The sequence below is a fragment of the Cherax quadricarinatus genome, chromosome 4 (genome assembly GCF_038502225.1).
Source record: "Cherax quadricarinatus isolate ZL_2023a chromosome 4, ASM3850222v1, whole genome shotgun sequence".
Taxonomy (NCBI): Eukaryota; Metazoa; Arthropoda; class Malacostraca; order Decapoda; family Parastacidae; genus Cherax; species Cherax quadricarinatus.
Genome location: NC_091295.1, coordinates 74568111 through 74581375, shown reverse-complemented (window position 1 = coordinate 74581375; position 13265 = coordinate 74568111). Strand labels below are relative to the sequence as shown.

Here is a 13265-nt window from a genome sequence, read left to right as displayed (position 1 = left end):
CTTCACAACATACCATAACCACTCTTTACAACATGCCACAACCACTCTTCACAACATGCCACAACCACTCATCACAACATGCCATAACCACTCTTTACAACATGTCACAACCACTCTTCACAACATGCCACAACCACTCTTCACAACATGCCATAACCACTCTTTACAACATGTCACAACCACTCTTCACAACATGCCACAACCACTCTTCACATGTCACAACCACTCTTTACAACATGCCACAACCACTCTTCACATGTCACAACCACTCTTTACAACATGCCACAACCACTCTTTACAACATGCCACAACCACTCTTCACATGTCACAACCACTCTTTCCAACATGCCACAACCACTCTTTACAACATGCCATAACCACTCTTTACAACATGCCACAACCACTCTTCACATGTCACAACCACTCTTTACAACATGCCACAACCACTCTTCACATGTCACAACCACTCTTTACAACATGCCACAACCACTCTTCACAACATGCCATAACCACTCTTCACAACATGCCACAACCACTCTTCACAACATGCCACAACCACTCTTTACAACATGCCACAACCACTATTCACAACATGCCACAACCACTATTCACATGCCACAACCACTCTTCACAACATGCCATAACCACTCTTCACAACATGCCACAACCACTCTTCACATGTCACAACCACTCTTCACAACATGCCACAACCACTCTTCACAACATGCCACAGCCACTCATCACATGCCACAACCACTCTTCACAACATGCCACAACCACTCTTCACAACATGCCACAACCACTCTTCACAACATGCCACAACCACTCTTCACAACATGCCACAACCACTCTTCACAACATGCCACAACCACTCTTCACATGTCACAACCACTCTTCACAACATGCCACAACCACTCTTTACAACATGTCACAACCACTCTTCACAACATGCCACAACCACTCTTTACAACATGCCACAACCACTCTTCACAACATGTCACAGCCACTCATCACAACATGCCACCACTCTTCACAACATGCCACAACCACTCTTCACAACGTGCAATAACCACTCTTCACAACATGCCATAACCACTCTTCACAACATGCCACAACCACTGTACACAACATGCCACAACCACTCTTCACAACATGCCACAACCACTGTACACAACATGTCACAACCACTCTTCACAACATGCCACAACCACTCTTCACAACATGCCACAACCACTGTACACAACATGTCACAACCACTCTTCACAACATGTCACAACCACTCTTCACAACATGCCACAACCACTCTTCACAACATGCCACAACCACTGTACACAACATGTCACAACCAGTCTTCACAACATGCCACAACCACTGTACACAACATGTCACAACCACTCTTCACAACATGCCACAACCACTCTTCACAACATGCCACAACCACTGTACACAACATGCCACCACTCTTCACAACATGCCACAACCACTGTACACAACATGTCACAACCACTCTTCACAACATGCCACAACCACTGTACACAACATGTCACAACCACTCTTCACAACATGCCACAACCACTCTTCACAACATGCCACAACCACTCTTCACAACATGCCACAACCACTCTTCACAACATGCCACAACCACTGTACACAACATGTCACAACCACTCTTCACAACATGCCACAACCACTGTACACAACATGTCACAACCACTCTTCACAACATGCCACAACCACTGTACACAACATGTCACAACCACTCTTCACAACATGCCACAACCACTCTTCACAACATGCCACAACCACTCTTCACAACATGCCACAACCACTCTTCACAACATGCCACAACCACTCTTCACAACATGCCACAACCACTGTACACAACATGTCACAACCACTCTTCACAACATGCCACAACCACTGTACACAACATGCCACAACCACTCTTCACAACATGCCACAACCACTGTACACAACATGTCACAACCACTCTTCACAACATGCCACAACCACTGTACACAACATGTCACAACCACTCTTCACAACATGTCACAACCACTCTTCACAACATGTCACAACCACTCTTCACAACATGCCACAACCACTCTTCACAACATGCCACAACCACTGTACACAACATGTCACAACCACTCTTCACAACATGTCACAACCACTCTTCACAACATGCCATGACATATCACCACCTCCACACGTCTGACTTCTCTATGCTAGTTTATGATCTACACAATAATATACAATAATGTAAGAGTTTAGGTGTCTTTGTCAGTAAAAAAAAAGTATTGTTGTACTAAAAAAATATTAAACAGAAAGATAACATATACTAATTAGCACATCTCATAAATATATTTTTTATAATGTATAAGAAATAATTATTATTATTTAGTAACATGATGTAATTTTAGTTGCTTAGGTGTTAATCTCATCAGACTGACTACACGTATTTTCATTAGATATTCCTTTTAAGAAATATTTCCATATTATAAACTAATATAATTAAAACTGGAATGTTTAGCACTTGAATGTGAAGAATCTTTATGAAAAAGGCTGGCTTAAAAATTTAAGCAAAATTACAATCAACTGAAAAAATAGTGTAGAGGCAATTTGTATAGACATCAGCAAGTTATATCACATTCCTTTCATAATGAATGCTAAAGTGGGAGAAATGGTTATAGAGGGTGTGATAGGTAAGTTTGGAGTGCCAGGTGTAAATGATAATGGGGGGGAGAGGGGGGCCTTTGACTGAACTTTGTATAGAAAGAGGTTTAGCAATAGGTAATACATATTTTACGAAAAAAATAGATAAAAAAGTATATGAGATATGATATATGGCATAATGACAGTAATTTGTTGGACTATGTATTGGAAGATAAAAGACTGATGGGTAGATTTCAGGCTGTGCATGCTTATAGAGGGGCCACAGATATATCGCATCATAAATAACAAAAAGGCACAATACTGTGACTGGAGCAATACACAAATAACCCGAACATAGGAGAGAGGAGCTTACAATGACGTTTTGGTCTGACTTGGACCATTTACCAAGTCACACTTTGTAAATGGTCCAAGTCGGACTGAAACGTCGTCGCAAGCTCCTCTCTCATACGTGCGGGTTATTTGTGTACATTGCATCATTTTTTTTGTTGTGGCTACAACAAAGTAGGAGAGAGGTGAAGGTTTATAAACTATAGGAGGAGGTAGTTCAGGTAAAATGCAGGCAACTATTGGAAGAAAGAAGGGCTAGTGAGAGTATAGGTAATGAAGTTAAAGAAGTATGGGGAAAGATTTAACCCTTTCAGGGTCTGTGCCATAGATCTACGGCTTTACGTTGAGGGTCCAAACCGTAGATCTACACCATGAGCTCAGCTCACTCTGATAAGCTGTGAGCGGTAAATTTGGGCCTAGATATGAAAAAATACATCTATGTGGTATGTGTGCACCACATAAAACAAATCCTGCAGCACACAGTGCATAATGAGAGAAAAAACTGAGACCATAACTCTCGATTAAAACAGCAACTTTGCAGTGTTTTTTGTATGTTTTTTATAGTTGTATTTGCGATTTCTTGGTCTCATTTGATATAATGGAAGATATAGTATTACAGAGATAGAGATGATTTTGATTGATTTTAGTACTGAAAATGGCTTGAAACTGAGCTCGAAGTAGAGGAAATGTTAAATTTTTGCCGATGTTCAAGAGTAAACAAATGACCTCACACGTCTAATACACATCAGCTGGTGGGTCTAATATACATTTACAAATGTGCTGATATTATTTATACAATTATTACAATATTGCATGACAGTAAATCTTCTATTTTTTGGTTTGAATAAAAATTCATTATGTGAATTAAAAATCAAAATGGAATTCATTTGTAAAGCCTGAAAACATAACTAATGAACAGAGGAAATGTTAGTTTAGTGCCAGGAATGTCTGCACTGTTTATCCTGAACCCTATTTTGAAATTAGAATACATATTCTGAACTTTGCATTAAGTTGGCCAAATTACCAATTTCCGATCACTTTATTTTGTGGTGGAAACAGTTAACTTGGGAATTTCTTGTGCTCAATCGATAGAATAGAAGCAATACTAGTGAAATAGCTAAAAATTTAGTTGACTGAAATAATGTAATTGGCCTAAAATAGGAGTCAAAGTTGGCAAAATCACTGATGCATAAGTATCGCTGACACATCAAAATTCGCGAGAGCATAATTTCGTCAATTTTCCATCAAATTTCGTACTTTTTATTATCTTCAGAAAAAGATTCTCTACTATTTAATAAGAAAAAATAAAATTATTTTTTGAAAATTCTTGGACCCTGGTGTGCACTTTGAAATTTGGCCTCTGGACCCTGAAAGGGTTGAGGATGTAGTGTCAGAATGTCCAGCAGAAGTGTGTGGTTACAGGAAAGTGGGTGTAGGAGGGAAGAAAAGCAATTGGTGGAATGATGAGGTAAAGAGAGTGATAAGAGAGAAAAAGTTAGTATATGAGAGGTTTTTATAAAGTAGAAATGATACAAGGAGAGAGTATATGGAGAGAAAAAGAAAGGTAAAGAGAGTGGTGAAGGAATGTAAAAGGAAAGCAAATGAAAGAGTGGGTGAGATGCTATCAGCAAATTTTTCGGAGAATAAGAAAAAGTTTTGGAGTGAGATTAAGTTGAGAGAGCCTAGGGAAGGAATGGATTTGACAGTGAAAAATAGGAGAGGAGAGTTATTAGATGAAGAGTTGGAGGTATTGGGAAGATGGAGGGAATATTTTGAGGAACTGTTAATGAAGATAGGGAAGCTATGATTTCATGCATTGGGCAGGGAAGTATAACATCTTGTAGAAGTAAAAGGGGGTAAAGCAGCTGGGATTGATGGGATAAAGACAAATGTTAAAAGCAGCTGGGAATATGGTTTGGGAATGGTTGGTGCTTTTATTTAATAAATGTATGGAAGAGAGGAAGGTACCTAGGGACTGGCAGAGAGCATGCATAGCTCCTTTGTATAAATGCAAAGGGGACAAAAGACAGTGTAAAAAATATAGGGAAATAAACCTGCTGAATATACCTGGTAAAGTGTATGGCAGAGTTATTATTGAAAGAATTAAGAGTAAGATGGAGAGCAGAACTGCAGATGAACAAGGAGGCTTTAGGAAGGATAGAGGTGGGTAGACCAAGTGCTTACAGTGAAGCATATAGGTGAACAGTATTTAGATAAGGGTAGAGAGGTTTTTGTTGCATATATGGATTTGGAAAAGGTATATGATAGGGTGGATAGGGAAGCAATGTGCCATTGGAGTATGAGCAAAGTAACATTTATGAAGGGACTGAGGGAAACCGGTTAGCCAGACTTGAGTCCTGGAGGTGGGAAGTACAGTGCCTTCACTCTAGAGGAGGAGTTTTGATGTACTGCAGTTTTTTTTTTTTTTAACTGTAGTATAAGCACACCTCTGGCAAGACAGTGATGGAATGAATGATGAAAGTGTTTCTTCTTTGTTGGGTCATCCTGTCTTGGTTGGCAGCGGCCGATGAGTTAATAAAAATAAATAAGTGCCATACCTGCAGCTTTCTTCCATCCAAGAGAGGGCCGAGGGAATCCATCAGCTTTGCACTCCAGCCTGGCATCACTTCCCAGAGCAAATGCTTTATCTGTTGGCTCCACAATCCAACGAGGTGGTACTGTCAAGTTCATACATACAATATGTTAGCACAAATATGCATCAAAGAAAATGCAGAATGGCTCTTAACAACTTAGTTTGTATTTCATATATATATATCATGAACTAAAATTTAACACACAAAGAATTTTGTCATGAAAACATTATTATACAAACCTACTCAAATATATTTCATATATATCACCAGTATATCACCAAGTACTATACAACAAAAATTTCTTATTTCTAAAAAAGCTACTATAATATCAAGCAATTACTACACATGCAATCCCAAAGAAAAGAAAAAAAGTAACTAAAAATAATAGTTCTATTCCCATAGCTACTCATTCCCACAAAGCTGTGATGAGCTGGGATGTTAGGAAAGGTTAGGAATGGAAAGGCTATAACCCTAATACTACACTTATGTTACTTTAGCAAAGTATGCTACCGAGTCTGATAAACCATAATAAACATGATTTCAAAACCTTCCCATGTTCCATAGGAGGATGGAAGTGGATTCAGTGGGTTGCAGGGGTTATAAGGAATATTGATGTAAGGTCAAGCTCATGGGAATGTATACAGGAAAGAACAACTTAAAGTAAAGTTTGTGTATTGACTCATGCTGTCTCTCTCTCCTCTAATAAATTTTGCTTACAATGTTTTGACAAAAAAAATATTTATATATACTGTATAATACTAATACATACATATTGAACAATATTTTTTGTTTAAATGCAGTAGTCAAAATACATTAACAAATACTGTAATTTATATGTGAGCTATATTCCAATTTTAACTAAAAGAGCCTCTTTGGATTCACCAAGCCTTATTGAAAGGACTGATTTGAAAAAATATTAATATCTAAATGTTATATATTCACTCATCCTTCATTTATGTTACTAAATAATTAATATTTTGCAAACAAAAATTCTGCTACAATAGTACACTGTAATTATATTTGTATAATAATATTAGATTTGGTATCCATGAAAATTAAAATTTCCAAATAACTGTGAGTTACATTCTTTTGTCTAATTTCAAATAGGATGTCTTTGACAGAATCTGAGTCAATACCTCAAAATCCATAAATAACATTTTAATCAACAGTTTTGTGCAGATTTACGTGCTACTCTACAAACATGCATTGAACTGTGTCAACTAATTAGTAAAGGAAATAAGAGAAATAAATATCTTTTCATATAGCTAACAGAAAAAAACTGTGGTTAAGGATAAGGAATAGGGTAGGGTAAGTGTTAAGAGATTCTCCCTGTTCCTTCATTTCTTTGAGGTGAAGATTTGTGTAAATCCAATTGGGTACAGTATAGCCAATTTGTTTTTCGCAGTTAGCAGACACCCTCAAACTTATTTTCAGTGTTCTAATTATTTTTCTTTTTCATATCATTAGTACAAACACAAATCCAGCCAATCATTCAGCAGTGAACAACACGTGGAGTTAATAAAACCACTAGACAACCAAAGGAACAATCCATTATCAACAGTACAACATAGAAGTTAGCAAACAATCTCAGACTGTACACAAGGTATTGTAATGTACAGGAGAATGAACCCACAGGAAACCAATGCAAATTTCACAAAAACAGAAGTTGGACACTTGAGGAGTTCCCACAAACTAGAATCACTCACAGAAAATATGGTAGTAGAGCTTCTCTGGTCCCAGGGTTGTCCCAAAGTCTTTTATTTTATAGTAGAGGTATTTTTTTAAAATATGAATTGAATGACTTAGATTATGAAATAAGCCTTATTAAAAAAAAAAAAGTCTTGGAATATAGATCAACAAGCATGAACAATTTCAGAGGAATAGAAGTTTAAATAATGTTGAGTGTGAGCATGTAATCCAGGAAAATTACTTTACACCTGGAGACAACCCCTATCCAGATCTACAGGTAGAAAATCCTGGAGGATACAGCCAGTCAGTGTGTTCAGTTATTGTTGGGTTAATATTAAGCATAGGTTTTAGGGTATTGAGCTGCATGGTTGCTTTATTATCAATATTTACCATTTACAATCTCATATTTATTTACAGTAAAAATGTATATACTTCACTGACCATGTTTCATGTATTAAAAAAAAAATTAGCTTTATAATTATTCCAACCAAAATTTTTATGCATTGACAATAGAAAAACTGTACAATATATAACAATCAAAATTATCAACCTACAATATATACACACACTACTGAGATGTGTTCTTGTATATGTATCAGTTAACTACTATGTGTTAACTACTATGTATATGTATTTATGAATCTGTATGTCTTTCTTTCTCTCTCTATTACTATATAATTACTGAATAATAACCTATTTGTAGTTACAGGAGCCAAACTAAGCTCAAAGTATCTTGTCATTGGCAATTAATTTATCACAAATATCAAGATTTCCAGCAGCTGTAACACTTACAACCTCTTTGTAAATATTTCATTGTTCTAACAATATTTGTGAAGAACACTCAAGAATCCCTTCAGTACTTCTTCTAATTAAACTCTCTACTGATGCTACGACAAAATTTTCCTTATCAGTTCTTTTGTAGCTTTCATAATTTTATAAAATGCTATCATGTCTCCTATTTCCCTGCTGTCATCCAGTGTGGGCAGGTCTCATGTCCTCAGCTTTATTTTGTAAATCAATTTAGTTCTGGAAGATATTTTGCAGCTCATCTTTAAACTTATCCTAATTTATCTAGATATTTTTTCAAGTGCAGACACTATTCCACCTCTGCATATTTAAATTTTAATCAAACATACGACGTAAACAGCTTTTTCAGTGTGTTATACTATATGTAGCGCTTTTTATGCAGCACTTGCAATCTTGACTTATACAGCAATGATTGTTGTGCCAATCAAGTTTAATGTATTCACTGTTGCAATATATCTGCAAAATTAAGTCAGAATATTGTAAAATTAGTATAATTTAACAAAATTTTGGCCAATGCAAGCCAAGAATTAGGTAGAAATAAGCTAAATTATATTATATTAATTACAAGAAGGTAAGGTATGATTGTTAAGATAGTTTGGGCACAAAAAAATTAAAATATGTATACTGCTCCATGTTAATTTACAAATATTATGTACAGAATATAAATAAATATATATATATATTATATATATATATATATATATATATATATATATATATATATATATATATATATATATATATATATATATATATATATATATATATATATATATATATATATATATATATATATATATATATATATATATATATATATATATATATATATATATATATATACACACATTACATGTATATTATATAACATACATATATACATACATATCTACAGGAGGGCCCTGCTTTACGGCACTTCGCTTTACAGTGCTTTGCTAATATGAACACTTCAACTTCGTTTATACGGTTCCTGACTCGTTATTATAGCTTCTGCCCACTACTCATCCACGCTCTCGATTATGTCTGGAAACTTTCCAGAGTTTCAAGTGTTTTCAAGTTATTGTGTATTTTACGTATGTGCTTTTCATGTTACAATGACATCTAAGGGTAGTTGTGATAAAAACAGGAGTTGTAAGGCTCTTACTTTAAGTGCAAAGTTAGAAACGATTAAACTCAGTAAGCAAAGTTCGTATATCTATGACTGAGATAGTACTAAGATACTACTGATAACTGTACTTATGTGTACCTGTACCTAAGAACTTACACACTGTACTATTGCAGGTACATTAAAATCACTATTTGGCATCATTACAAAGTAGGAGTAGCTATGCCAGGCAAGGGAGTAGCTAAGAGTGTCTCACTAGGAGCACTTTATATGTCTGACATTTTTTTCAAAATTATATAAGAAACACACTACATATTATATACACATAATACATATAACCATAGTAGAACAAAGTGACATAATTGTGAGGTGTGGTAACTGGGTGGCTTGTAGGAGCGTACTACAAGAATTATGTTCTTTCTAGTTACTGGGGTAACTGTAGAAAAACATTCCCTTAGTATGCCTTCACTCATGGCGTCATTCACTCTCAAGAGGGTGTGTTGCATGAGTGTATTTCTACTGCACCAACATGAAAACATGTACACAATGTGTTTGTATTGTGGAGAAAATGCTTCACAAACGTATGCATAGTGCCAGATGAACATGTATCAATGGCCAATGGACAGGTATGAAATACAGTGGACCCCCGCATAACGATTACCTCCGAATGTGACCAATTATGTAAGTGTATTTATGTAAGTGTGTTTGTACGTGTATGTTTGGGGGTCTGAAATGGACTAATCTACTTCACAATATTTCTTATGGGAACAAATTCGGTCAGTACTGGCACCTGAACATACTTCTGGAGTGAAAAAATATCGTTAACCGGGGGTCCACTGTACAGTAGTTTCCCCATATCTCCTGGAGATACATTCCAAGACCTACCATGGATAGTAGTGAACCCAATACCTAAATCTTTTTTCATTTACATGCATACCTATGATAAAATTTAACCCTTAAACTGTCCACATGAAGATACATGTTCACATGCGGCAGTCTCCGAATGTAGATCAATGTTTTATTTTTTATGACACGAAATCGTAATGACATGATTGCAAACATCCATACCACAGGCGGGATTTGAGGATTTGAGACTCTCTGACTGCAGGTTCAAATCCCACCCGTGGTATGGTTTTTTTTATTTTTTATTCCTTCAAATTTGGTGTGATAGGCCTGAGATGCCTAGACATGAAAGAATGGGTCTGTGCACTCAGTGTGCACACTATGAAAAAATCTGGGACAACTTGGTACCTTGTGGGAGCACCAGTTCAACTGAGCACCAGCTAGAGCAAATATTGTGGCAAACACCAAGGATTCACTGATGTCATGTCATATTAACACTCACATTTCAAGAGGAAAGTAAAAATAGGTTAGATAAATGCACGAGTGGGCGTGGGTGGGTGAGAGTTGGACCTGACTAGCTTGTGCTCCTAGGTCAGATGTAGTGCTCCTTCTTTCAGTGGATGTGACCTAACTAGGTGGGTCATTGGTCTAAGCCAGAGGGTGACATGAACCTACTTTGCATGGGCCAGTAAGCCTGCTGCAGTGTTCCTTCTTTCTTATGTTCTTATGTATTCGGCTGGCTAGCTGACTGGCTTTGGCTCTGTCTGTCTGTATCTGTCTATATCTCCGTCTATCTGTCTATATCTCTGTCTATGTCTATATCTCTGTCTGTCTATATATCTGTCTATATCACTGTCTTTTTGTATCTCTGTCTCTCACATGTACTCATAAGCTCTCACATGTACTCATAAGTACAGTTATTATACATAATGTAAATTACCTAGGATAACCCAAAAATTCCAGGCCAAGTGCTACACAGTGTTTGCAGATATAAGACATAAATAAACATGAAGCAAATAATAGCAGTGTCACTTGCTCAGCAATCAGGGAGCGGCCCATACACCACAAACCAACAGGTTTACTAGCAGCTCCCTGAGACAGAGACAAGCAGATGGAAAGACAGACACACACAAGCAGACAGAAAGACAGATAAGCAGAGCTAGGCAGACAGATAGATGCACAGTTAGACAAACAGATAGACAGACATACATAGGCATGTTTGTGTGCAAGAGTAAAAACATATAAAGGCAAGGTTCCCCCTGCAGCAGCGCACATTCATCAAATGTCACAGTTATCTGATGCTGTCATAACACAATTATTCAAGGAGCTCATATTACATTCCAGGCACACACACAAGACAGAAAGACAGATAAGCTGAACTGGACAGACAGATAAGCAGAACTAGGCAGAGAGACAGACAGATAGATGTACAGATAGACAAACAGATAGACAGGCAAACCGATGGACTGACAGACAGACATACAAAGACATGTTTGTGTGCAAGAGTAAAAACATATTAAGGCAAGGTTCCCCCCTCCAGCAGGGCACATTCTGACGCTTGTCATAACACCATGCTTCAAGGAGGTTCATATTCCAGCATCTCTAAAACATTGCTGGGACCTATAAATACTTTGTATATATTTCTAGACAATAGTAAATGACCTGGGCAGGTGAAAATGTTCACCAGTGAGTGTGTTGGTTACTATCTGAGTACTATTTCAGTACATAATATTAGTGTCAGAACAAAGATTGGCTATGAAATCACAAGAACTGTTATAAATTGTAATTATCAAAAAATAAAAATTATATAAAATAAAATAAAAATGAAAAAAAGGCAAATCGGCACCACTTCTGCAAGAGGCAGGACTGGATGTTGCCGTCAGGTGAGCATCCAGAGCCAACTTCACGGTCTTATATCTCAGTAAGTACTGGTCCTAAAAAAAAATTCTTTTTATCTTATACCACACAGAAAATATCCCTCTTTAATTTAAAAACAAAAAACGATTTTTTTATTTTTCAAAATATTCAGAGCGCCACGGCACAGGTGAACGTAGATCTACGTTTGGACAGTTTAAGGGTTAAGTGATAAATTGTGCACAGTAAGTTGAGGCTTCTCTTAGGCTTTGAAGAACTGCAATCCTCACTAATTTTGCACTCTAATGCCATTAAGCACAATTAAGGCTTATTTTCAGGCCCTGGTAAACCCTGGTTAACTGAAACAATGGAAACCAAATCTGTGGATATGGAGGGTTCTACTGTATGTGTAAATCCAACCACCCACCCAAAACACTGACACCATATAAACATTTATGGAGCACCCTCCCCATGGTGTTTTATAATATGTAATAATAATAATAATAATAATAATAATAATAATAATAATAAATTTTCATTTTTACAAGTGAAGCTGGGTGTGGTGCCATGACTCTCTGTCTCTCTTGGTTTCATCTGGAAACTTTCCAAAGTTTCAAGTGTTTTAAAGTTAATATGTAAAATATATATACAGTGGACCCCCGCATAACGATTACCTCCGAATGCGACCAATTATGTAAGTGTATTTATGTAAGTGCGTTTGTACGTGTATGTTTGGGGGTCTGAAATGGACTAATCTACTTCACAATATTTCTTATGGGAACAAATTCGGTCAGTACTGGCACCTGAACATACTTCTGGAGTGAAAAAATACTATCGTTAACCGGGGGTCCACTGTACTGTTTTATGTTACAACAGCATCTAAGAATAGTTGTGATAAAAATAGGAATAATAAGGCTCTTACTTTAAATGAACTCGAAGGAGAAAGTGTTGCAGGAAATTAAAAGTGCTTACACCTTATCTCTGACATGAACCTTTTACTGGTGTGGACTGAAGATCAACTAGTCACAAAATGCCTTTAAGCCGAGCCATTGTTTAGCCATCTCCTCCTGACTTCCTACAATAAATGCAATTCACCTCTCACCTTACGTTAAGGCCGAAATGTAAGTAATGAGTGTACTGTATGTGCATTTACTTTGTTTTTGGGCCTAGTTCTATTACTAACTTAATACAGCCGGGCCCCACTTATACAGCGGGTTAGGTTCCAGGTTACAGTCATAAAGCAAATCACCTTTTTTCCACTTTTAAATGCATACAAATGCCTGATAACATGTTTACACTATCATATATTAAGTTAACAATAGAACTAGGCATAAAAAATAGAGTAAAATGCACATACAGTACACTCATTA

The 13265-nt window shown here is 36.6% G+C and overlaps 1 protein-coding gene across 1 annotated transcript in view; it reads right to left on the bottom strand.

The window, feature by feature from the left end:
* Window positions 1-13265, bottom strand: part of Dscam1 (Down syndrome cell adhesion molecule 1) — a gene marked incomplete in the record, with an annotated part of 1133347 nt that overhangs the window by 406492 nt on the left and 713590 nt on the right. Inside the window, 1 exon segment of the mRNA XM_070098007.1 lies at window positions 5562-5681. Within this exon segment, the coding sequence (XP_069954108.1) occupies window positions 5562-5681 (120 nt within the window).